The sequence below is a fragment of the Mus musculus genome, chromosome 9 (assembly GCF_000001635.26).
Source record: "Mus musculus strain C57BL/6J chromosome 9, GRCm38.p6 C57BL/6J".
Lineage (NCBI taxonomy): Eukaryota > Metazoa > Chordata > Mammalia > Rodentia > Muridae > Mus > Mus musculus.
This window is the reverse complement of record NC_000075.6, coordinates 121,723,779-121,751,334: the sequence shown is the minus strand read 5'-3', so window position 1 is coordinate 121,751,334 and position 27,556 is coordinate 121,723,779. Positions and strand designations below refer to the sequence as shown.

The following is a 27,556-nucleotide window of genomic DNA, read 5'->3' as shown; positions in this document are numbered from 1 at the left end:
CACCATGATCACCAAGGTCGACTTAGCAACTCTGCCTCCATGCATGGCATCTACCTTTTACAGGTGTAACAGAGTAGTAAGTTCAATAATCTGTAAGAATTCTACAGAATCTGCTCAAAGGATTCTATCCAAAGGCATGGCAACCTGCACAAGAAGGCCAGGTACTTCACATCTTTGAATATAAAGAACTCACCACCAGTCATGGCAAGAGGTTTCATTGCCCAAGTGATAAAACTACAGGTCTCTTCAGCTGAGTCCTTTTCCTGTCCTGAAATGCCCTCTCCCTACTTATGTCCTCTATCAGTGGTTTTGGTCATGTGGAACGCTTCTTATTCTCTTGTCAGATATCTGGAAACAGTGATCACACTTCTAATGCTAATGTTTTTCTGAGCTGACAGCAGACTCTCCTTAGGGGTAAACAAAACAAAACAAAGGGATTATTTCTTACCGGTAAGATGACGTAGAGCTTCTAGATCGACTTCGTGAGTGACTGTATGAGACAGACCTTGTTCTGTGTCGAGATTTGGTTTCGGATTTGCTTCGAGATCTGTGTGGACTCCTGGACTGGCTATCACCATCCCGACTAGGTGTCTGATCATCACTGGAACTCTCTTGATTCCGTGGCCTTCGATTTAGGCGTGCCGTCTTTCTTACTTCATCAAAGAGAGACCCAGGCCGAACCTTATTTTTGCTTTTGATTTCTATCCTCAAGCCTTGTGGTTTCACTTCAGGCACAGTAGATAATGCCTTCACATCCAGAGCACTGGATGTGGTTGCAGTAGACACTGACAGATTCCCTACACCTTGCAATGGCTTCCACTTATCTGTGAGGTTCATTTGGCTCTTCTCAGCCCCCTCCTTCTTTCCAGAAGTTTCTACAGGACTGGTCACACTGGTAGAGCTGTCCTGTTTAACCCCACTTTCACCCAAGGTCTTGCTTTCAGACATGCTACTCTCTTGTTCTCCTCCTGCTCTAGGATGTGCCATACACTCATCCTGCTCTGGAATAATGTTCACCTCTGGGCTGTCTAGCCTGTGGTTTGCTAAAGGGGACACCACCTCTCCCTTTGCAGGGGAAGTCCTATCAGGCGTGCAAATCTCCATGTTGTCATCTGTCTGAAGCACGTCCTCCCCTCCACCTGGGCCATGCTCTTCAAGGTGCTGGGCGCTAGGTGGAGAGCTGGCCGTGTTGTCCTCCACTTTCAGAGGTGCAGGACAAGAGCTGGGATCATGTCCACCCTCTGCAAGTGGGTCCTGCTCTAAAGTACCCTTCTTGGGTTTACTTGGAGAACTGCCTTCATCACAGGTTTTCTCGACGTTTGGAATGCCGTCTTTCACAGCTTCACACTTCTCAGAGACATGCCTTTTCTCTTTTGGGTCCTGTGTAACTTGCTTCCCATTCATCTCCTCCTCCTCATCGTCACCAAACTCGAGTGGAGGTTGCCAGTGGAAAGCTTGCTTCCGTTTTGGAGCCTTGTGTTTTTTGTCTTTTTTAGCTTTTGACTTCTCTCTTGCCCTTTTTGTGTGATCCCCCTTAAGATCATCCTTTGAGTGTTTTTGCTTCTGGGGCTCTCCTCTAATGTTCCCCAAGTTGGAGCAGGAGCTCTCTGACTCAGAGGCTGAAGACTGTGGTCTCCTAGACTTCCAGGCACCGTCGCTGCCGGGCAGAAAAGTGCTTGTTGGAGGCTTTGCTGGGGGTTTGGCTTTGATGTGACTCTGACCAACTTCTGACTCGGAGTCTGAAGAGGCTTCACCCTCCTCCTTTTCTGAACCTCTCCGGGGATCACTTTTCCTGCTCTTAGTCACATCTTGTTCTGAGTTTGATTCCGAATCCCATTTACTCCCCGCACAATTCTTCCCTTTGGACACACTGTCATCTCTAGAGTGATCTTTCGGAGTTCTCTTTTTAGAACGAGGACATTCCCATTCAGGCTTGGGTTTTCCTTCTTCTCTGCCTTTCCCCTGCTTATCATTCAATGCTTCCACTTTTCCCTGCTTCTCCTTCTCTGGGGCTGAGTATACTTGAACATGTGACTGGTCACTGTCTGAAGAGTAATCTAAAGATGATCTACTTTCACTATACTTTCTGTGACGTGAGGATTTCTCTCTGCCTCTGACATATTTACTGTGAAGTGTCTTTTCAGAGTTGCTGCGATGTCTTTTATGTGAAGTGACACTTTTTTTCCTGTTGGATCTAAACATGGCTCGTCTTCCATCATCACTGCTAACAGAAGTATATGAAGATGACCTACTGTGCTGGGAACCATCACTGTACTTATTTGGTGAGTGAGACCTAGATGATGGAGACCTAGAGAGTGAGCGTGAAGTAGGGAGACTTCTTGACCTTGACCTTGTGTAGGACCTGGAGGATGACCTGCTCCTAGAAGACTTGCTCCCCGACCTTCCTGAGCTTCCAGAACTTCTATCACTGTACTTTGAATAAGCACTCCCATCACTTTCTGAAGGTTTTTCTCTTTTGTGATAAGATGATGAACTCACGGTTGCTTTAATATTTGTTAAGCTGTATGTGCTTTGGACAGGCAGCAAGTGGGTTGTTTTAGCTTTCATCTCCTGAATTCGCTCGTAAGAGGGCTTCCAGGGCTTCTGCCCAGGCTTCCACCTAGAAGGGGGAGGGCTGTCACTCAATGGTATTACAGGAATGTTTTCTGCTGCCACTGGTTGCACTAGCACATTTCCATTCTGTGGCACTGACGGCCTTAAAGGTTCTGTCTTAACTGGCTTATTTTCACTCAGCTGAGCAGGTTTTTTGGGGGATATTGATGTTCTTCGGGGTCCTGACCTGGAACTAGATCTAGATTTTGATCTGTTGAGAGAACGAGATGAGGACTTTGACACAGCCCTTGATCTAGAGCTCCCTCTAGAATCTGATCGTGAATGAGACTTGGATCTGTAGGAGTCTCTGCTGGAATGGGTTGAAGCACTCCCGTCATCCTGGTCTGATTTAGACCAGTCGCGCTTGGATGAGTGATGAGAGGAGGAGGAGGAGGCACGAGATCTCCTTTCTCTAACACAAGAGGACTTCATTCGGTGGGTGGGAGATCTTGAGGGTTCCAAATCAGGCATAACTATTCTCCTCTTTTTTGTCTGTCTGTGTCTTCTGCAATGTTTCTGCTTTTTAGCTTTTTTTTTATGCTTAAACTTCTTTTCCTTTCTGTGTTTCTTATGGTGACCATCAGAGTGTCTCGCTGTACTAAGATCTGAATAGTATCCATTATAGGACCATGATCTGGATCTCTGGGACAGGCTTCTTTCATCCCATCGGCTTGAACAGGGGTCACTCAGCCTGTAAGAAGAGGAGCATAACGTGCATGAGGTTATCTGTGAACACTTTCTGTGTCTTAGAAACATACTTCTGATGAAGAGTACCCAATTCCACCAACACTTTAACATAAATCAGAGCGATGACAACTATTAGCAGACTCACAAAAAAAGACCCTTTTTTTGGGTGATTTTTTTTTCTTTCTAATTTATTTTCATTTCATGTACATTGGTGTTTTGCCTGCATGTATGTCTGTGTAAGGGTGTCAGACCCTCTGTTACTGGAGTTACGGACAGTTCTGAACTGCCATGTGGGTGCTGGGAATCGAACCCAGATCCTCTAGAAGAGCAGCCAAGGCTCTTAACCACTCAGCCATCTCTCCACTCCCACGATCCTTGTTTTTAAGTGAAGCAGACTGAGTGTTTGTGAAAATCATACCAACTAACCAGAAGTTCTGTGGAGACACACAGCTCGCAATATGATCTACTAACAACCTTCTTCCTCTAAGAGCAATTTCTCAAAGAGTGTGAAACCCAGGCCCCAAGCAGTCTTGTGGCTGAGTTACTTGTTTCTGTGGTACTGGGCATCACACTCAGGACCTTATGCAAGCACTCTACTACAGAGCTAGATGCCCAACCTGGACTCAACTTTGTTTTCTTATTTCTTCTTTTTTAAAAATTCACGTACACACGAATGTTTGTATGCGTGCAGGCGCACACATGTGCACATGTGCAGAGAGCACCTCAGGTATCATTCTTAAGAACACTAATTTCTTTGAAAAAAATCTCTCATTGGCCTAAGGTTCATCAGTAGACTGCTGCACAGCATGCCGCAAGGACGCCCCAGCCCTGGGATTATGAAGTGCTTGCTGCTACACCTAGCTTTCCATGTACATTTGGGGTCCTCATGCTTGCAACGCAGACACTTTACCAACTACTATCTTCCTAATCCCTATCTTTTTGTGAAGACAATATCCTGTTATGTGGCCTAGGATGGCCTGAAACTCATTGTGTATCCAGCCTGGCCTCCACCTCCCAAATACTGGGATTACAGTGCCATTAGGTCTGGATAAAGCTGAATTTTCTTTATTCTGGAGCCTGTGCACTTTAGAAACAGACACTGTACACTGTAGGGAATCACTGTTATCTGAACATATTGCAGACACAATAGTCTTTGGAGTCAGAAATGAACTCCCATGCTTTGCAGTCTCTCCTATTTACCAATCCACGCACCTGTGAGTAGGTATCTGTCAAGTCAGACATCTAGTATGCAGTGCCTGAGGCCTTATCACTTCTACAGTTAAGAGTCCACTCACACTCTCAGCAAAAGGAAGCAGCACCTGACTGAAGAGCCTTCGTCTCAGCGGCAGCAGTGCTGCTCCTATTAGAGACTGCCAGGCAGTGACTCTCCAGCACTGAGCTCTGCTCCAGGCCGTGCTCCCACTCCAGGTGCTTAGGTGCTTACTTGTCTCCTTTGCTCCACTTCTCTCCGCTCGGGGGCCTGTAGGCTCTCAGTCTCTGCATCTCCTCCTTCCAGTGAGGAGGGGTTTCACTGCTGTCATCATCTTTGGACTCAGAGTGGGATCTTGACCTTGGAGGTGTGTGATAGCGCTTTAAACACAGAAAGCATAGTAACTGTTCTAAAAATGCCTCTTGTAGGACAGAGTCAGGCAAAAGATCTAATGCAGGCATCAATTTAAGTATCAACTGAGGAAAGTAGGAAGTTATTTCAAATATAAGACATCAAGAAGCAAAAGAGGCAAGACATTCATCTGAAATCCTCAAGTTCCCTTTGCAGTCCTAACACATTCATTAGCCTCCATTACTCAGAGACCAAAATGTCTCAATAAAATACTATTTCATGGATTATATCACTGAATAATTAAATCCATCCACAGCCGTATCTACCAATAGCAGTACCTTTGCAAAACTTTGGGAAATAAAAACAATTCCTTGAATGAGAAGAATGTTCCATCTAAAACTAAACCTCTGACTTTTAAAATAAAATGTTAAAAAAGTTAGTATTTAGGTAAATAATTTGAAATTAGAAAGTTTTAACATACGTACAATCGTGCCTCTTCCTTTGATTTTCCGTCCAGACTTTGATACAGAGGGTTTCTGATCACTTACAACAGGTGCAACATCTGGAATGTTCCTGAAAGAGTTCATAATGACAATTAAAGGTGTACAAGAGACAGAACATCCTCTCAATGTTCAAGTGCACAGCTACAGTCTTTAAAATACCAAATTTCCCACTTCATGACATGAAATTCAAATGTCAACATGCATAGAGTTTCATGGGCACAGCCACATCATCCACACACTAACACATCACCACATAGAGACACGACTATCACCTGCTACACACACATGGATGGCCCTGCAAAGAAGAGGTGTGTGAACTTTTACTGCAGACTTCAGATGACAGCTCTGACAACTATTCTAACAGAGAACACTTAACTTGAACTCTAGAGTTATTCTGAGTTCTGAGTTATTATGGAGTTATTTTGCCCCAGGAAAATTACATTCATCCCATTAATAAATATGTATTTGGAAGAAAAATAAGGGTTTTTTTTATTACTTTATTTTGCATTTTTTTAAATGAAGACGTCTAGAGGGAGCCAGGCGCATTAACACACACCTGCAATCCCAGCATGTGAAGAAGCTACAGTACCAGTCTAGGTTAGACAGCAAGACCCTGTCTCAAAAGTAAACAAGCAAAGAAAAAACAAAAAACAAAGAAACCGTTGAAAGGCCGGGCACAGCTCACTTGATTCCTTTGCTTTCTAAGTAACTCCTCACAGGAATGTACGACTTATACCACCCACTGAAGCACTTTTGCTCAACTACCATTCTTCTCTCCTCCCTCTCTACCTCCTTCTTTTGAGACTAGACCTTGTTATGGGGTTTATGACAGACATCAATCCTACAGTCAAATAATCCTATCCATCGCCAGGGCTACATGCATATGTCACCATGCCTGGCTTGTGTCCTTTTAATATTTCTAAATTTAAGTCTAATATACAAAGTACATTAAATGGTATTTTCTGATATTAAATCTCAAGCCACAATTCAGGGAAACTACAGTAATATTTATGATACTAAATTGTATCTCTCATCACCATGTAATTAACTTTGCACTATTGAAATTGAAACTGATGTCACCACTCAGTTGGATCCACAGAGCTCAATGAACTTGATAATCCATTCTGAAAAGACTCACCCCCTTTAACACATGGCCAATGCAGCAAGATCAGTAATATAACCTTCCCTGACCTCTAATAAGCACTTCCCTCCCTGCCAGGTGTGGCAGCATATACATACCTGCAACCCTAATCCTCTAAAAGATAAAGCAGAAGGATTCCAAGTTCAAGGCTAACCCTGAGGCATGATAAGATGCTGTCTTGAAAAGTAAGCAGACAAAAAACACAAACCAAAACAACAAAACACACCCTCTTCACTAACTTGCCCAATTTCTTTTACCTATTTAGGTATTCAAGTGTGGATTCTGAAAGGGAGGTCCAGGCTATTCCTTGGACTAGTGACTGACTACCCATAACATCATTTTGTGTACTCTGAGCATGAGTCATGGGGAGGGAGTGTAAAGCTGCAAGGAGCTGATGAACTTATCCATCAGAGATAGAACACACAGTGCTATCGATAGCTAACCATCACTGTCAACCTGACTGGATATCCAACCCCTACAAGACTGTGCATACTAACTACCCCATGTTCAGATTAAAAGAGGAAGGAGAAAGCCAGCTGAGTGGCAGCGCTCCCACCTTCTGCTTCCTGTCCTGTGCTGTGGGCTGCTCCGTGGTATCCCGTCTGAAATGAACCATGAGCAAGGTGCTTCTGTGAGGTACTGGACACAGTGCAGAGAAGAGGAACACGCCCACCTGCCTACTTACTGTTCAGGCTCCACAGTGATAGCAGGCATATCTCTTCTAAGTAAAAATCGGTTCTCGGGAACTGGAGGAATCTCTTCTGGGCGGACAACAGGCTTTTCTCTTTTAGTGTTTGAGTCAACTGATCTTTTTTCATTCACATCACTCCTCTCAGAATAACTAAAATAAATCAAGTCACCAATTTATACATTAATGCTAGTATTTTATAAAATAAAACAAGAGCAAAACTTACACTCACCCTCAGTGTTGATTTGATTTTCACAAATATATAAAACAACACAGTAAAAAATCCAGAGCTAAGAAATTTTTTAAAAGAAAAATTTGAAAGAGAAAAAAATCAAGCGCTAAAAATTCTGAAATGGAAGTTGTCAATGATCTTAATGTTTTCCTTCTTTAAAAACATGTTCATCTGTCTATTTCCTGTGTGTGCTACTGTGCACATACCATGATATAGATGTGAGACAACTACTTGTGGAAGATGACTGTCTCTTCACAATGTGTATCCCAGGAATCAATTCAACTTGTCAGGCTTGGTGAGAAGCCTCTGAGCCAGCTCAATGGCCCAAGTTTTGCTTTAGGGAGAATCATTTGTCTTCAGGGGTGCAGTCTGTGTCTTATGTTCTACAGGGTGGCCCTGTGCCCCTGCACATTAAGTAGGCTCAGTAGGTTATTGAAAGAAAAGCAAACAAAGAGGAGGGAGATGTAGTGGGTAGGAGAATTCAAAGGAAGAATTAGAAGGTGGAGGACCAAATTACTTTGTAGACATGCATGAAATTCTCAAAGTAAAAAATACTGTATTTTAAGAGAAAGACTTTTCAGGGTTTGGAGAGATGGCTCATCAGTTAAGAGCATTGGCTGTTCTTCTAGAGGACCTGGGTTCCCAGCACCCACACAGTATCTTATAACTAACTCTCTCTAACTCCAAGATCTGACACCCTCACACAGCATACATGCAGGCAAAACATTAATGCACATAAGATTTAAAAAATTAGTAAAAAAGATAAACACACATATGAGAGAGAGGGAGAATTTTCAGGCATTAGGGCTGGCAAGATAGTTCAGCAAGCAGAGGCCTTTGTCGAAAGGACCTATCTAGAAGAGAGAGAGAAACTGCAAGCTGTCTTCTGATTGCCACACATATCTTTGAATATACAAAATTAAAAACTTTAAAATTTAAAAACAAACAAAAAGAATTTCAAGAATTATCTTCACCTGAAAAATCACACCAACTGATGCCTACACCACTCCTCGATTGTTACAGGGATCAGTTTAAAACCCAGTGCTCCTCACCTCTACGAGTATAGTACGAGCATGGAGCTCACTGGAGTCTGTGCCCGGGCTGCAGGCTGGGTGCTCTTACCCTTCAGGGCTTACTGTGCGCTTCCTCCTCGGTTCTTCTGAACTGCTCATTTCTTTCCGTCTCTTTTTAGCATGTCTGACTTTTGGCCTCCTCTTATGTCTTCTCCTTCTGATTGTCTCTCGCTCAACTTCACTCTCTGAGGAGGACTCTGAAGAGGAAGAGGAACGGGAAGAAGAGTCCGAGCCTTCTGAACAGGTTGGTTTCTTCCTTTTTTTCTCAAAAACTTAATAGATATTAAAAAATAAATAAATAAAAAATCAGTACTTGAGCCCAGTACACACCATCCAGAGTGAAAAACTGTGACTGCTGACTATCATATAATTGCTTCATGAACAGCAAACTAAAAATAGACTCAACTAAACTGTTCCCCAGTTATGTATAATGCCCAAGCCCTTACCCATCATGAAGCCTGTATTTTAAGCAAACGTGACAAGTAATGAGAGCTAAGACAGAATAAACAAATGTCAAGGGAACAGAGAGATACATATAGATATAGGTAGCTTAAGATTACCCTGGAACAGAGACCTAAAGTATACATGAGGGCAGGCACAAAGTCCCTAGTGTCTGAATAAACATCAGTGTAGCTGGAAGGCAATGAGTATGGAAAAATGTTGAAAAGACAACAGAAAGCTGCGGCTCTGTGCTGAGAGTACCACTGTAGTGTCTGTGCGGGGTGGGGATGGGGAGTGGGGGGTGAGGGATGTGGATTACCTGTCCCTTAAGAGGATCACTCTGGTAGCTGCTGAATACAAACCAAAGTAAACCAAGGGCATGAGCAAAGAAATTAGTGAGGACATGCCTGCTGACAAACGACCATAGGGAAACAGGGAGAGAGGTAAGGTAGGCAGCTGTGAGGGTACTACAATAATCCAGGCATGAGAGGTCTTATCAGCTGACAGCTGGGTAGTAGCAGGAGGAGGAGCTGGAAACATCTGCTGGTGGAGAGGATGCAGCACAGCACAGAGGCATCAACACTCCCACTACCCACACACATGCTTTACACCTCTCTGTTCCAGACTCCCCCCATCCTCCAAAGGCTCTTACCATCTTTTGTCAACTTTGTGGCCAGCACCCCACAGTCAATAACTCGGACATCTGCATAAGGTCTGCTTGCAGCATCTGTTTTCAGATTTTCAATCTGTTCAATTACTTCAAAACCAGATATTACCAGTCCAAAAACAACATGAACCCTGTCATAATATAAATCCAAGGAATGAATTAGTCTGGTAATAATTACAGTATGAACATAATTGGGACAACGGGTATCAAAAACTATCCACACAACTACAAACAAACCAAAGTGTTATGAACCAATTATAAGGGAATGACAACTTGAAATCTACTTCCTAACAGGAAGTAGTGACAGCTCATCTCAAGACAAGGTGGGACGCAGTCTCTGCTGTCAACAGCTGCTGGCCATTTTAGGGTTAAGAATCTGCTAAGAGAGGACACTTCATACTGAGAATTCATCTCAACAAGTATATGCAAAACTCATGGGCAAAAATGAGTCAGGCTCTCAAACTCCTATACCCTGTGCCCCTTTGGGAAGAGCTTGGCTACAAAAGACTAACCCAGGCCAGCAAGTCTTTCGGGCTCATCAAACAATTCTCTGAGATTTTAACAAACCGATGCTTACCCATCCAGGTGTGGAGCAGGCTTTGTAGTTCTGTACAATAAACATCAACACAAAGATGGTATCAAAAATGACGTATTCAGATGAAGAAAGCAGAGGGTTTAAACACAGCATGTAGTGAACAAAGAAATAAAGATAAAAAGACAGAAAAATGTTAAGAATAATTAATATACATCCAACTATAAAGACCCCCAAACACCAATAGTAGCCATTTTACTAATTAAAAAAACTAGACTACAATGAATTATAAAACCAACTCTGTTAGAATGTATGTAATAAATTTGAGTTATAGAAAGAAATATAAAGCATACACACTGAAATTAAATTTACTCTCAAACCAAAAACAATAATGGCAATGAAAACAAACATTAAAAAAAAAATTCCCAGCAGGATTATGTGAGGAGGAAGCCGCGGCCTCGGTGAAGAAGTGACAGCACTGGGCTCACGCCCACTGACACCCACTGGGCTCATATTTGCTCCTGAGACTGAGACAGTCTGCGTATTCCTTTTTAAGGCAAGCAAAGGAGGAGCCTCGGAGTCCTATCTCTGGAGTTTCCTGCTCTTCTTTCACTCAAAGTGAAGCTTTTGCAACTCATATTCTGAAAATGCAATAGGGAGGGGCTTTCAGATTGCTGATGCCCTTCACAACAAGATGAAAAATGAAGGTCTATGCATTATCGACATCTTCGATTTCCATGGTCCAGAAAACACCCCTCTGGCTGCCCTGTGGATGCCCCACTGTCGCTGTTGGGACTCTGTGAGGTACACTTGGTTAAGGTATTTTGAACCCAAGTTGGTTTTCCCATAACATTTTCAAAAATCTTTATATGTGAATTGTAATGCAAAAATTCAAAAGTGGATAGCTAGATCAGTATTAGAATACCAGAACCTTAATTACTAAGGATGAAAAACAGATGATACAGACAAGGCTACTAGGCTTTCAGGCCATATTAAAATAGTCAATTGTATAAAGAAAAACCCATATGCAGTTTAATGCCACTCTAAGACACATGAACAATTTAACCTTTACAACATGTCAAAAACATTATTGTACAAGAGACTATAATGTTTATACTTACTTTAAGAATATCCAGTTCTGTATGAAGACTATATAGATAGTATTTAACTTAAAACTTTTAATGTCAACTTAAGTCTCAGAACTTTAAATGAAGATTTGAGTTTTAAAATCACAACTCTCAAATATTTCTTATAAAATTGAGTAGAAATTCAAACCAGTGTAATTTAAAAAATAAAAACAGGTTTATAATAAGGGGGAGATGGGGTGGGAAGAAACGAAGAAAATCTAATGAACCGGTGAGCTAAAGACACTATGAAGCAAGCATCCAGAAGTCATGGTAGACAACAATTGCAAACAAAACCGCTTCCTGCATTGTACATGAGCTAGACAGAAGCCCCTTCTGAGAGGGGTAAAGGTGCTTCCAGCGAGACACAACTGTCCTGCCAAGCACAAGACGAAGCCACACAGCTGTTTACTGTCTGCGTGTGTTCTTCCTTTCTCCGGCCTTGTTCAGAAGAGCCTACAGTTGTTTCTAGCACACAATTCCAATTCAGCTGCCACCTTAGCTAACAGATGCTGTAACCACCAGGTATGGCAACCCTAGGGCAAATAGAGATAGTCTATCTGGCTGCAGCAACACATACTCAGATCACCAGAGGATGGAAGAATGCTCTTGGGACATTCAAGCTTGAGACAAGATAACTTGTCTCAAGTTGAGAATGAACGCAGAAGCAGGTTCCTCATGTGTGCTAAGCACACACTCAACCACTGAGTCACACTGTACAGTCAGTCCCTAGTACTTCTTTCAAGTCTAATGAAAACTTACCAATAAACAATGTACCTAGGGCACTGAGTACTAAAGAAGCACACGACTAGAGGACAATCTGCTCATAGCATCCAAACCAAAATCAATCATTTAAGTTACTGGCACCTGCAACTTAGGTACAGAAATATCAACTTTCACCTTCACTGGGATAAAGTACATGGGAAATATTTCACAAAAAAAAGGAACTCTCTGGACCTAAGCCTACAAATCCCAGGATTCACTGTAGCACAGGCTCACTGGAACTATGCTGACAGTACACACAAACAACAGTAACAACAACAAAGGGTAACAGAAAGGCAGGAGAGACCATGTGCTCAGCCAAGTCTACTAAAACAGAGAAACCTTGCCCACCAACTCTTTGCTATATTCAACATTCTCAATAGTGCCATTAGAGGCAGCGATAGAGATGCAGTAAATTAAGACTTAGAAGACCAGAGCAAAGGAGAAACAAACACCAAAAAAACCCACAAAAAAATTTATAAAGCTTCAGTGCTCAGACATTAATTTTTCTCCCACAGTCTTTCCCACCCCCATATCTACCTAAGACACTTACTGCAAGGGTTACTTAAACCACAAACCCTACAATCTAAAAACTTTACTGTTGTTCCAAAGAATGAACTATACGTATGCCATCATCAGAGCAGCTTCAGGACCTTACCAACTCCTAAAATCCCAATGTAAAACAGTGTCATGAAGCATACAAGAGTTACTGAAATGAAACTCTATTTTCAAGGTTAACCATAAGCAATGAACATGCTTGTTTTACATATATTGCAGAAAATTTTTTTTTTCTTAAGATGTTTCAATACATGTAACATTAGGATTAAAGAAACAAAGGCAGAGAGAGAAAGAGAAAGAGAGAGAGAAAGAGAGCCTTAGAGTAATGAGACATTACCTTTGGAGCGCACGGTGTAACACTGTTTCTGCAAATTTTACACAAAAATGGCAAGAAATAAATTGTAATACACTTTTAAGACAAGACTGAATTTATGTTTTAATATCAATATAACTTTGAAATTAAAATTTTAAGAGTTTTATAGAAAGCAAGAAAGCTTCTTTAAAGAGGGCTCTAAATTTTCTTTCATAAGATATTTATGAAGAGATGAATTTTGTTTTGAAAAAGCCTTGTAGAGGTCTTCCTAGACTCATGGTATTTTAATACAGGGTTGGTAACAGCTCATAAAACATTAGAGCTCCTTTTATAATCTCAGAGATCAACTATGCCATCTTTCTCAGTAAGATAATACACCATGAGTATGGACAGATATACAAATCTAAATACTGAGAAATTGGGACTTCTGGTAGAAGGCAAATAATTTCTCCCCAAAACTAAGTTTAGATAGTTCAAAACAAAACTTGAGGAACTTAACCAATGCACTTCGTTTTCATGCCTCTGCTCTTCAGACCTTTCCTGGTTGTGCAAAACAGAGCCCTGGGTAATGATTTGGTCTGAATCTGAACTGTGCTCAGTGCTTCATGCATGCTTCAAGCTGTTATGTCACTGGACAGAATAAACACAAACAGTAATAATGGCAAAAGCAGAACTTTAAGAATCTTCTCTGCAGCTTTAGCCTTAGAGAAAAAAGTCAAATCCTGGTCAGAGGATTTTCATGTCTAATCTGATTTCCTCTTATGTGAATTTTAAACAATAAACACTGGATTTTAACAAATGAAAATTAAAAAAAATCAGTGACTACACAAACCAAAAACCCTTACACCTGAACAAAAAATTTGATAGGATTTGAGATATGTCAAATATTAAAATGTTGTAAAAGTGACTTAAAATCTCTCATACAGGCATGAGTATAAAAAAAAAGTTTGAAATCATAGTTTTCACAGTGTAAAACTCCAGGCCTAAAGAAAGAGGGCACTAAAAGCAACTATTCTAATGTCATCTTTATCACACAACTCTTTTCATCGCGGCTTAAAACTAAGCTATCATGAAGTGGGGAATCCAAACTATGAGTAACACAGATTGTCTTTAAGGCAGCGGACATCCAATGCTGTGTTACCAAGATCACTCAGAAAGAAAAGCTTTCTAAATTTCAATATTAACATAAAGGAAATATACACAAATTATAATATAAATTATATATAAATATACAAATTATAAATGTCTTTCCTGACTGATATCATGTATATCACATAAACACATAAATTGTAAACATGGGTGTTAGATGACATCTGAAATTCGGGAAAAGTGGTATTAAGGTCCAAATATCACAAACTCCTTTCCTTTCAAAAAAAATTTATGAAATCAGCATGAAGTTATTACCTTCCATAAAAACAAAACAAAACAAAATCCAAAGCAACAACAAACAAATAAAAACACAGTGACTAAGGTCACAACATTTAATACCATCTTCTCTCACACAAATTTATAAATGTGTGGGTGAGACATTTCTCTCCCAAACCTACTTCTGCTTGCCAAAGTGTCAACACAGATTTATAAACTCCTAAACATCCTAGTCTTTCCTCTGCTTGCTTCCTACCTTGGAATGAATGTTCCTCTCTCATAGATGAAGAGTTGCTTGTAAGTTGGGTCTTTAAATGATATAAAGCAATCTTAGAGCCTTTTCCCATTTATGACTTACTGCTCTTCCAGGACCAGAGTTCATTTCATTTCCTAGCACCCACATGGCAGCTCACAACCAGTTATGTAATCCAGCCTCAGGGGACCTGTCCTCCAGAGGCATTGTATCCAGGTGGTACACAGTCATACATGCAGGTAAAGCACCCATACACATAAAATAAAAATAAATGAAGGAAAAAAAGAAGACCCTCATATGTATATAATCAATAATCTCGGTATGGTAGCACATGTCTTTAATGTCTTTAATGCCAGCAGCTGGGAGGAAGAGGCAGGTAGGTGGATCTGAGAGAAATGTTGGTTAGCATTTACAAGGTCATGAGTCTGATTACCAGCACTGAGAAAAACAGAACAAATTTTGTTTAAATATTAAGTTGGGATTTTCTATATTATCTTTGTTATAAAAGATAACATAAAAATTATCATGACTAGACCTGTGGCCAATGACAGTCTATTCACCAAAGCTTTGAAGCCATAAATGGTCTACAGTGAGGCTGGAGAGATGATTGCTCTTCCAGAAGACTCAGGTTCAATGCCCAGTACCTGAGTGACACCCACCGCCCTGTTTCTGGCCTTTAACGGCACTGCATGCACATGGTAAACACACATGCAGGCAAAACACTCATAAGCAGAATATTATTTTTAAAAAGGCCCGTACTGACAAATATTTCAGTAGCAACTGAGGGAGGGATTGCTGCTGCCTCTGGTGTAGACAAAAATGAGTCCCAAGCCTTTTTGAGGTGCTTTTCAGACATGAAAATTAGGCTGCTAGAGAATAATTTTATACAGGAATGTTTGTATACAAATCATTTGATTTATTCAGAAATTTAGGATCTTTCTATAAGACGTGCTCTTTCTTCCACATTTTTGAGGGTAGGTATAGTTCAGTGGGTATTTCCTGTGTTAAGCATGAGGGACCCTAGTTTGATAGCCAGCATCCATTTAACAGTCAAGTGTAGGAGCTATCTTAGGGGAGGACAGGGAAAGGAAGGTCAGCCACCAGGGCTTCCTAGCCAGCTAGCCTAGGAGAATCAAGAGAGGTCCACATTCATTGACAGACTGTCTAAAAACATAAAGGGAATGGGGTTGACAAAGGAAAACAATTGATGCCAAATTCTAACTTCTGTTCTCATGTGCTCTGGAGAATGAACACACACACACACACACACACACACACACTTTTTTTTTTTTTAAACAAAAACTCAGGGTACAGAAAAACAGTTAAAAACAAGATTTCTTTGGTGTGTGTACATATATGTGTGGCTTTTTTTTTTTTTTTTTTTTTTGAGACAGGGTCTTCTGCTTTTGTGTGTGCCCTACAATGACTGTACTCAAAATCGTTATGGTTCGTAGTGCTGGGATCGCAGGCATGAACCACCACACCTGGCTAAAACCAAGGCTTCCTGATGATAGCTAGCTACACATTCCATCTCAGGAAAGTAATAACAAAAGTTACAAACTAATCTTTCTAATATTGTTTTATAAAATACATTCCTATCTTCTCAATAACTACAGACAATAAAAATTAGTACCAGAATTATCATTAACTATGATAGCTTTCAAAAAACCACCACCAACAAAAAAATTTCCTTAACTGCCATTTTCTCAGCAGAATGCCCCTGCCTTGGATACTTAACTACGGTGATTCAGAACACAGTGCTTATAACCCTGCAGCATGCAGCCAGCAGCTTGCTTTTCCTCCAGAATGTGAGATAAGATTCTAGAGCAACCTGGACAGGGTGTGCTTTTTCTTCCTTACTTAGCATTCATTCTCTATTGAACATGAATCTAATTCTATAGCTTTTACCTGATTCATTCTTTAACTTGTTTTTTGCAGAGCTAGTGACTAAGCCTATAGCCTTACACACAAGGCAAGCTCTCCATCACTAAACTACACTTCCTGCCCTATAGCTTTTATTGTGTTTTTTTTCTTTTTTTCATACTTGACCTAAAAAAATAAACAAAATGTCATAATGATCAAACACTAATGTACTTTGGCTTGGTCACATGCACTGCTTAGTGAGCGTGGTGCCAGAAGTCTGAGCTCCTTTAAAAGTATTTTAGTGTGAGCAAACCCTCATGTCCTTAGTAGTTTGTAAGGATGGAGCTCCTTTCCAATTCCCAAGCAGTAATATTCCAAAGACTGTCTTTTTTTCTATATAAGCTCCCAAAACAGAAGCACCACAGTTGATGCCATAGTCAATATAAGCAGTTAATGGTAAAAATTACAATTAGTTGTAAAGAAAACCTCATCTCCCCTATATACATAATAATAAAAAAATATATATATACATATATATATATATTCTTTTTTCACACACAAAGACACACAGTTATAGCCAAAGAAAACAATATGTGCACTATTATATTGAAGAAAACAGTGTCCAACTTGGAAGGGAAGTTGCTACGTGTGAGACTAAAGACAACAGTTAGAACACACATCACAAAATTTCCTGAGGGACTGCCACATATTACACTAACAGCACCAAATTACTGGCCAGGAACTGTAGAAGGTTTGTAGGACACAAACTAATTACCATTTTGTGCAGATGTTTTACAGGTCCTTGCAAGGCCAATGAAACAATCCCTAACACACATCCGAAGCTGCTCTTACATCATCCTTTCTGCTCAGAACTGCTGCCCAAGGTGCCACATGCAGTGTGTGGTGGTGACAGGACAAACCCAAAGCTTACTGGGAAGCCACTGGGTAGGTCTCAGCTGTGATTATATACATAAGCCAAAGGCAGTACAATATTCTTTTACCTCTTCCAGTGACAAAAGGACATGGGCTTACAAGATGTAGAATTTCAAAGATCTCTCCCTTTATTGGCTGCCATTTCTGTTGTATCTATCCTTTCCATAGTAATGATACATTTTGTTTAGAAATGTGAACACTAGTTTGATTTAATCTTGCAATACATGGGAACTTGAACTTTTAGCCACCATAAAACAACACATAGACATATAAGTTACTTTTTTAAAAATTAGGACAAATTTTTGTGGATGTAAAATGTTACCTCTAAGACTGCAAACTCCTTTCAAATAAATTTTAACCAAACTAAAGATTGAAATTTTTCTCTTATCATGCCTTTAGTGGTTTTAGAGCTGTCTATAGCTAATTATAGAAACTGCTTAACATTTTTATTCCTAATCTATTGATGTAAATTTTTTCATTTGGTGTTCCTCTATCAACAGCAGTCCAATGCAAAACGAGGCCACACAGAAAGCACTAATAGACTTTACTAAATGTTCCTAGAGATTTAAGTAACTATTAAATAATACCAAAGGATAGAAGATTTCATATCCTAGATTCTAACAGAGGTCTACATAAATAAGCTAACTATATGTAATAATGGCAAGAAACTACAACTACCTGAATAAGGACATTTTAAATGTAATAATATAAAAAGAAACTTTAGAACCCTCAGATGGCCCCATCCTGACCAATGAATTGTTAGTTTTTCATGTTCACAGTTCAGATAAGCTTAAAAATGGAAACAAAGAGGCTTTGACATGGAGTTACCACAAAATTTTTGAAAATTTACTTCTTTGTACTGCCCCACCCCCAACAAAGGTGAAGCATAAGAAAAGTACTCCAGTGAAAACGTGTGTAACTAATCATCTGTGGGCTCAAAACAGGGCACGGGCACTCCTGTCTCAGGTTCCCTCCCCGTGTAACTCCAGCACCAGCCCCTTCTCCACAGGCATTCCTGTCTCAGGTTCCCTTCCCGTGTAACTCCAGCACCAGCCCCTTCTCCTAACTCTCCATTTTTAGGACATCCTTAGGAACAGAATGCCCCTTATCTGAACTTCTTCAGATCATGTTGAAAATCTTTCAGACAAACTTAAAATGTGAGTTTTTTTATACGAGTAACTGACTCCTTTAAAGACAGGGAAGCGCCATTCATATTTATCCATTCAGAAAGATGTAAAAGAAAACTTGTGATAAATCACAAATAAGATATTTCTCCAATATACATAGAACAGCAGGGATTATTATTAAAAGTACCAAGCTGCACGCTGGACAATTATATTTCATATTGTACATGATGAGACAATATAAAAATAAGTTTAGATAAAAGAATGTAATTAAAAGTATGCCAAAGGTTTTCTTTAGAATTCTCACATGAGAATTTAGTTTTTGGTTGTGCATATACATATACAAACAAGATATATTCTTTAAAAAATATATTTATTATTTTGTATGACATTTGTGGTGTGGGGAGCACATGTAAAGGTTAGAAGATACCTGGGGAGTCGGTTCTCTCCGTCTACCTTTATGTAGGTTGTGAGGATCACACTCAGGCTGCCAGGCTTTTGTGTCAAGTGCTCTACCCACTGAACCTTATAGCCAGCCCAAAAGGTATTTGGCTCTTTGAAAATTTAGTACTTTAAAATTTACTAATATTTACAAAGTTTGGCAAAAAGACAGCCAATGTTGTATTACTTCATTATGCACAGAGACCTTACAAATTTTCAGTAGTTAAAAATGCTGACTAAATAGCAAATCACTTTTCTACACCTCATCAGAAAATGTTACCTCTCACAAAACTGGCTAATAGTAAGAGAGAAAACAAAAACATTCACATGATGTTTACTCAAACCAACTCCTTCTTATGCCTAGGATCCATCTGGACTTACATCATGACCAGTTTTTTTCTTTCTTTTTTTAAGACAGGATCTCTCTCTCTGGCTGTCCTGAAATCACTCTGTAGCCCAAGCTGACCTCAAACTCAAAAGATCTGCCCGCCTCTGCTTCCCACGTGTTAGATTTAAAGGCGTGCACCACACCACACCCAGTGACATCATGGACAATCTTTACATGTTCATCATGAGTTCATATTCCAGTCTAGGTAAACTGAGCCTTCAAATGAGGAAGAAGCTAAAGCCTGATTCTTTCCTCATGACAGCATATTCTGAAAACACTATGTACCTTCAGGTTATATTTTTAAGTTCAATTCTTCAAATTTAGATATGTGCTGAGTGAGTATTGAAGCAGCCAGTAGAGACTACAGTTACTATGTAATACCAGAAACACAAAAGTCAAACCAAAGCTGTCAGAGTTTGAGCAGTAAAATGAGGTTGGCTATCTCATCTTTCTCATGAACAGCGCTTCTCTGTAGGAAAAGTTCATCTCTGCATTACGCCTACTCACATGAAAAACTGGGAACCATTGGTATGTTTCCCTCGATTTGCCATTGACAAAAGGAACGCTCTGTCATGTTTGAGAATAAAGTTTTCATCTGTTTGAAGAAAACACAAATTTGTTAGTCTCCAATTATAAGAAGCTTTTAAAGTAATGCTCAAGTACTAAATTGAAAGCAAAGGATGAAACTCCTCTTCTGGTCAGTAAGATATTTGGCAATATGTAGAAAAAAAAATTAACTAATTGAATAACAAAAGCACAAAAAAGGCCGAAAAGATACTAATTAAAGCCTTGAGGAAAGAGCAGGTATTTAACACTTTGTACAAACAGCCTTAGAACAGTCACTTCCAGCAGCAACACACTTGGCTAAATGATACACAAACTACTGACTCTCCAGGAAGTCTTGCCAAGAAACTTTTAGAAAAATCTCTACAGTAAAATGTATTGCCTTCAAGTTTCCAATTAGCCTGACACATGAACTATATACATAGGTGAGTTTTAATAAGTCTAATCTTGAATGCTTAATGTTTGTATGGGAAATTATTCCACTGAAGTCAAGCTGGTCTATGAGAAAAAAATATTACATATATTTAGTTTCAGGAAAACATTAAATTAAATCAAGTATCAGTAGGATCACAAAATTACCCAAGGAAGAATATTGTATAATTAACATTTTAAAAAATATTTTAAGATTAAAAAAGCATCTGCCACAGAGAATAGCAACATTAAAGCGACCCACCGCACTAAGTGCAAGTTGCTACACGCCATCACAACCAGCTAGAAAGGCGGAAAACCATCATCACTATCACTTAGTGATGGCTCTAATCCAGCAGAAATATCTTTAAGACTGGACAGCCATATCATCCAATGTGCCTGATCTCCTCTAATACCAGAAGCTAAGCAGGGTCAGGCCTGGTAAATATTTGGAAGAGAGAAGTATCTTTAAAGCCAAATTTCCTTCTACATTCATACAAACAAATCTTTCTTTAGAACAGAAACATAGAACTTAAAAAAAAAAAAAAAAGATGATTACCTTGGGGACAGGCTTCTGAAAAATAGTGATCCAGTTTCCCCAAAGGAAATATAAAAGACCATTATACACTAAAGCTTTGATGGCATTCAAGCCCAGCAATGCTGGAGCCCACCATAAATTCCTGCAACTGACTTTTCTAAGGCTTTTTGGGGAAGTGCAATAGTTAGACTTAATGAAATGTTACTACTGTAGGAATAAAATATAACCGTATAGTTCTAGTACACAAAAGAAAATATACAAACCTTTGAGAAAGGAAAAAAATACCAATTTGTATTCAAAGAAATTGCTTGGTTTAAGGGAACAAAAACCACAACTAGCTTCTTTTTTCTCTGAGGTAGAACTAAGGACCCATTGTAAAGAAACAAAGGCACAAATGCATGTATGAAATCACAGAGATTTTCCAAGTCTTCAAACAACACAGAAATCCAGGCACAACCTGACCAGACTGTCCATGGATTTATTAGGAGGGCACAAGGGAGCAGAGTGGAGTTTGTGTTACTGAGCTTCGTTCTCTTACCTTTTCATTTTGCAAAAGACCACATTCTCTATAAACAAAAGAATATGTTGACAGTTTTAGGCAGGAAGATAGGAGTTTTCATGTATATAGTTGCCTAACCTCCATGCTGAAAGTCATGTTTAACCTTAAAGTTAGCCTTAATTAATCTTGTCAATTAAAAGTTATATATTACAATATAATTTATCCCCAAGCTCATGCAAATAAAGTATTTTCATGCAGCATTAGTTTCATGCAAACGTGAACTACAAGTAAACCTCTTCTCATTAAAGTATGCGACCAAACTTGCTTTATATCAGAACTGAAACAAAAACAAAAACAAAAGAACACAAAATACTAGGCCTTACCTTTAAAGTATCCACCATAAATTGATTCTCCACCTTTTCCATTACCTGAAAACAATGAGTTATAATAAATTTTTAAATATTCAATGCATGGTAGTAATTCTATTTTTAACATGATTTTGTGTGTGTGTGCACATGCATGCACACGTGTGAGGGTGCGTGTGTGCAACAGTGTGAATGAATGTGGAGCTCAGAGGACCATCTGCAGGAGCTGGTTCTCGCCTTCCACCATGTGAGTCCCAGGGACTGAACTCAGGTTATGAGGCTTGGTCACAAGTGCCTTTACCTACTGAGTATGAGTACCTTGCTGGCTCACGTGCTTTGGATTTAAGACACAGTCTTACCATTGTAGGTCAGGATGACCTCAAAATCCTTAAACTCAAAATCCCTGGCCTCTGCCTCCCAAGTGTTGGGATCACAGCTGTGTGCCATCACACCCACCTCTATTACTATCATTACTGTTATTGCAGTACTTGAAAGTGAAACCAAGGCCTAGGACACACCAAGCAAATGTTCCACCATTCAGCTTCATTTTCAGCCCAATAAATTATTTTTGATGGCTTCAATATGTTGAAGGAACTCTGAAACCTTTTAATTGCTACAAATAAAACAAAAACCCAAAAAGCTCTGTGACTCTAGGAACATTCACTTAATCTTTAACATATCATGAAAAATACTATCAGAAAAATGACCCCTATGACAAAACTGTTTCAAGTAACAGATAGTCACACCAAGAAATTTCTAGAATAGATGTAATTGGACAGTACTGTGGTGTACACTGTAAGGTAATCTCTCTGATAATTATGTTACTAAATTACATAAAATAAAATATTACAGTCTTTACTTTTTCACAAATTCTAGATCTGCAACATTTGTTCATCCAACAAGGATGCACTGTGGATACATGTTCTCATTATTCTGTGACATGATATTTACAATTAAAGCAATATTGAGATTCTGATGGATGGATTTATTAGGAATATAACTTTTATCTCTACCTTCACTGAAGTCCCCACCCTGAATCATAAAGTTTTTAACCACACGGTGGAATGTAGAACCTTTATAACATAACTTCTTCCCAGTTGTTTTCCCAAGGCCTTTCTCCCCTGGGGGAAAAAAAAAAGAAGTTTAGCTACAAACCCAGCACTCCCCGGGAATAACCAACCAACTAATTTGCGGTGAAATCCCTCCCATGTGCTGATACTATGAGAGATGTAAGACACAGACAGATGACACAATGTATGTAGCATATATACATAATACACACACCAAAATAAATTATGCAAAGCAGTGTATGTTTTAAATTGATCCAGAAACAATTCTATGTGCTACTGGAGGTAAGAATGAAGAGAATTATTTCACTAAAGAATGAAAACAAGAAAATTGGTTCAAACATAGGTTTTTAAAAATTAAACTTGCTATTTTAAATGTTTAGCATTAAACCCGTTTTATTCTTCTTGGCAAGGGAGTAAGCAATGATACATAATGAAAAGCAATTTTTAAAAAGTGCTAAATGTATTTAAAGAATTAAAATTTGGATAACAACATTTTCCCGGGCCAAATTAATTTTGAAATGTCTTATTTGACGAATTAATACATAAAGATTTTATTATATAAAATAGATCCTTATCATTTTAAAGATTATTTCTTTTTCATACTGTCCTCTTTTAAGAAATGTTTCCTTCATTCATATTTCATATCATATTCAAGTTTTAGCTATATAACTCACTTAACAGATCATTGTATGTATTCTTTTAATGTTTTCTTTTTATTAGATATTTTCTTCATTTACATTTCAAATGCTATCTCGAAAGTCCCCTACACCCTCCCTCCACCTTGCTCCCCAACCCACAAACTCCTGCCTCCTGGCCCTGGCATTCCCCTGTACTGGGGCATATAATCTTCGCAAGACCAAGGGCCTCTCTTCCCGAAGATGGCCTAATATTCTGCTACATATGCAGCTAGAGTCAAGAGCTCCGGGGTACTGGTTAGTTCATATTGTTGTTCCTCCTATAGAGTTGCAGACCCCTTCAGCTCCTTGGGTGCTTTCTCTAGCTCCTCCATTGGGGGCCCTGTGTTCCATCCAATAAATAAATGACTGTGAGCATCCACTTCTGTTATTTGCCAGGCACTGGCATAGCCTCACAAGAGACAGTTATATCAGGGTCCTGTCAGCAAAATCTTGCTGGCATTCATTATATATTTATGAAGGTTCTCATTCTCCTGCCTTAAAACAGATACATCTGTAAGTAGCCAGTCATTCTTATTGAAAACAAGTTAAAAACTCACTCACCTGAGCACAGGCATAGGAAGTTTTTGCATGTTTTTGGACATATGTCTGAGAAGAGCTGAAACATAATTCGACCAACTGAAACAAAATATGAGGGGAAAAAACAGTGAGCAAGTTGATAATATAACAATATTTCATATAAGAGAACTTAACTAGAAGGTACCCAACAACAGTATGGTTTTTTTTTCTTTGTTTCTTTTTTTAATTACAGTACTGGAGATCAATCCCATACAATAAAAGTGTTTAAACTTATGGCTCTAGAACAAAAATTGTAGGATCTGAAATTTTGTTGTTGTTGTTTTTTTAAATTTTTCTTTTTATCTCTGTGAGTATACTGTCAGTGTCTTCAGACACACCAGAAGAGGGCATCAGATCCCAAGATGGTTGTGAGCCACCATGTGGTTGCTGGGAATTGAACTCAGGACCTCTGGAAGAGCAGCTGGTGATCTTAACCTCTGAGCCATCTCTCCAGCCCTGAAGTGTTCTTTTAAAACAGGGTTTTGGTTTTGTTTTTTTTTAGACAGGGTTTCTCTGTGTAGCCCTGGCTATCCTGGAACTCACTCTGTAGACCAGGCTGGCCTCAAACTCAGAAATCCGCCTGCCTCTGCCTCCTGAGTGCTGGGATAAAAGGCGTGTGCCACAAAACAGGGTCTTCTTATACATTAGATCCCTTTAATACTAATGACCTTTTAAAAAATGTTTGGTTTTGCTAGGCTAAAGATCAAACTTAGTACCTCACAGGTATGCACAGCAAGTACTCTATACACATTCCCAACTCCAAGCATTCTTTTTTTAATAAAGATTTATATATTTCATTTATAGGAGTACACTGTCACTGTCTTCAGACACACCAGAAGAGGGCATCAGAGCCCACTACAGATGGTTGTGAGCTACCATGTGGTTGCTGGGAATTGAATTCATAACCTTTGGAAGAGCAGTAAGGGACTCTTAACCGCTGAACCGTCTCTCCAGCCCCCAAGTATTCTTAATAGTGTGTGGCCTGTTAGGCCCTGTCAGGGACGAATGAGCACAACCCTCTTGAGAGTCTTTTCTGATCAGTAGTTAGAAGGAAAGCTTTCCCATACTCTTTGGTGCTTTCTTTCCTGAGATAACTTGAAGCCAATCACCTAAACTCAATGCTCATGTTCTACTCCCTGAAATCTAGGGGATAACAATTTGCTCTGAAGAATCGATGCCACTTACAATAAACAGCAATGAGAAGGAACAAGTCTGCAACTGATCTCACTACACACTGGAAAACAGTTCTCAAATTCTGGTTTCAAGATTCTTTCGAACTGTTAAAAGTTACTAAGCTGTTGTTTATGGGTTACACTTGTTAATTGCATATATAAATCGAAACTTAAGACATTTTTTTATGACACAATACTCAAGCACCCATTCCATTAGTGCTCAGGTCAGTGAAGTGAGATTTCCCTGTGAGAGCAAATCCTATTTTAGTATTATAAAAACAGTTCTGACTGTATAAACCTGCTTCAAGAATTATTTAGGTTTATTACATTTCCTTTTCCTTGGGGTAGGTGGCTCCCCATGTACTACAGAATATGTGTTGAATTCAGAAGACAACTTGCCAGAATGAGTTTTCCCCTCCCACTATGTGGTACCAGGGATCACATTCAGAGGGTCAGCTCAGCAACAAGTACCTTCTCCCACTGAGCCATTTCACCTGCCCCGAAGAAATGAAGTTTCAGTTTCCAATTCTCTCCTAACTCCATTTCCTCCTTCAGTCTACAAAACCCTTTCCCTTTTAGACATTTTCCTTAAAGAGTCAGAATAAGCGCCTGGCATGGAGGCTCATGCCTTTAATCTTTAATCCCAGCAGAGACAGACTGATCTCAATGTGTTCAACTCCAGCCTGTTTACACAGTAAGACCAGGACAGTCAAGGCTGTCACACAGAGAAACCCTGCTTGAAAAACCAAAACCAAAGAGAGAAGGGGGTTGGAGGGGATAAATCAAAATTATTGTAGACCAAGCATGAGCCACGTTTAGAACAAACACAAACCAAGTTCTACTGTTATCACTAAAGTTTTGTTTTTGTTTTTGTTGTTGTTGTTGTTTTTTCGAGACAGGGTTTCTCTGTACAGCCCTGGAGCTCACTTTGTAGACCAGGCTGGCCTCGAACTCAGAAATCCACCTGCCTCTGCCTCCCAAGTGCTGGGATTAAAGGCGTGCGCCACCATGCCCGGCTTAAAGTTTTAATATATTTCTAGCTATCCTACTGTCTTCTTGGCTGCACTACAGATAACTATCATGAATAAGAGTGGGATCATTACTGCCCATCATGGAAGGAAACTTCCTTATGTCAACACTCTAAGTCTAATCTCCAACTAAATCAATTTCTAAAACAAATTCAAAGCTGTAGCTGTTTTTTGAAGAAAAGGATGGAGAAAGAAAACAAAAAAGAAAAACTTTTAGGTAATAAATGACCAATGTGCATAAATACATGTCAGAATATTTCAAGAATACCTATAACATCGGAAACATGGAAATACCAGTGCAATAAAAATATCGGCATCAATCTTTATAAACTCCTGAAATGGCTGAGGTGGGCTTCAAGGTCACAATCATATGCTTTTCTATAAACAAACACACAAAATACAAAAACAATAAAAAGTTCTTCATTAGCCTTTAAGACTAGCCAATTAGCTCCTGCCCTCTATACTTTTTGAGATGTGGTCTCCATTAAGTTGCTCAGACTGGCCATGAACTCAATTTGTAGTTCAGGAAAACCTTAAACCTACAATCTTCTAGTCCAGGCTAACTTCTTCTTCTTCTTTTTTTTTTTTTTAATTTTTATTTTTTTGGTTTTTTGAGACAAGGTTTCTCTGTATAGCCCTGGCTGTCCTGGAACTCACTTTGTAGACCAGGCTGGCCTCGAACTCAGAAATCCGCCTGCCTCTGCCTCCCGAGTGCTGGGATTAAAGGTGTGCGCCACCATGCCCGGCTTCCAGGCTAACTTCTTAAGAAACTAAAAGAGGGGCTGTTGAGATGTCTCAGCAAGTCAAAGTGCTTGCTGCCAAACCTGATAGTCTGAGTTTGATCTCCAGGTTCCACACTGTCAAAGGAGAACCCACTCCCCTACTTATTTTTTCTTCTGATCTCCACATGCATGTACTCATACACATTAAATAAGTAAACGTAATAGAAAATCCTTCTTCAATAACTGCTAGGACAGTAAACATGGGATGTTTACTCCCCCATTGGTTTCCCTGGCTGACTATGTTATAACAAGTCTGCCTAATTGTGCTGTTATTAATACATCCCACTAAATTCATGATACAAAACCATACTCTATTCTCAAAGTTATATTACTTAGTAACTCTCTTCAACACAGTTTCTACTTCATATTTAATTCACGAGCAGTTAAAGAGTGGAGATCATATATGTCTAGTAATAAGGCTGAGATGCGAGGGACATTTCTGTTCTCCTAGTACAAATCTGGTCCGACACATCTACCCTGAGTGAGTCTAACGCTTAGAGTAGATACGAAGGTGAACAAACTACCACACTACTGTCTCTAGAGCCACAGAAAGACCGATGTCATGACGAAGGTCACAAGCAACACACACACATGCCTGACATAATTACCCCTTAA

The 27,556-nt window shown here is 39.5% G+C and overlaps 1 protein-coding gene across 21 annotated transcripts in view; it reads right to left on the bottom strand.

The window, feature by feature from the left end:
- The window catches only part of Nktr (natural killer tumor recognition sequence), a 42,962-nt gene that overhangs the window by 5,508 nt on the left and 9,898 nt on the right, over positions 1-27,556 (bottom strand). For 4 of the 21 annotated variants that reach the window (XR_871176.2, XR_871177.2, XM_030244109.1 and 1 more), the window contains 11 exons: positions 23,945-24,019; positions 22,650-22,757; positions 21,655-21,699; positions 19,770-19,857; positions 10,184-10,213; positions 9,592-9,737; positions 8,548-8,770; positions 7,191-7,346; positions 5,347-5,434; positions 4,745-4,890; positions 449-3,304 (listed from right to left, as the gene is read on the bottom strand). Coding sequence is in view for 17 of the 21 variants with exons in the window: in XM_030244109.1 (XP_030099969.1) it covers positions 449-3,304; positions 4,745-4,890; positions 5,347-5,434; positions 7,191-7,346; positions 8,548-8,770; positions 9,592-9,737; positions 10,184-10,213; positions 19,770-19,857; positions 21,655-21,699; positions 22,650-22,757; positions 23,945-24,019 (3,961 nt within the window). In the remaining 4 variants the exon portion in view is untranslated. Of the gene's footprint in view, positions 1-448; positions 3,305-4,744; positions 4,891-5,342; positions 5,435-7,190; positions 7,347-8,477; positions 8,771-9,591; positions 9,738-10,183; positions 12,852-12,919; positions 12,948-19,769; positions 21,339-21,654; positions 24,020-27,556 lie in introns of those variants that run through there. The other 17 variants (XM_030244119.1, XM_030244118.1, XM_030244112.1 and 14 more) reach the window with 17 other exon arrangements.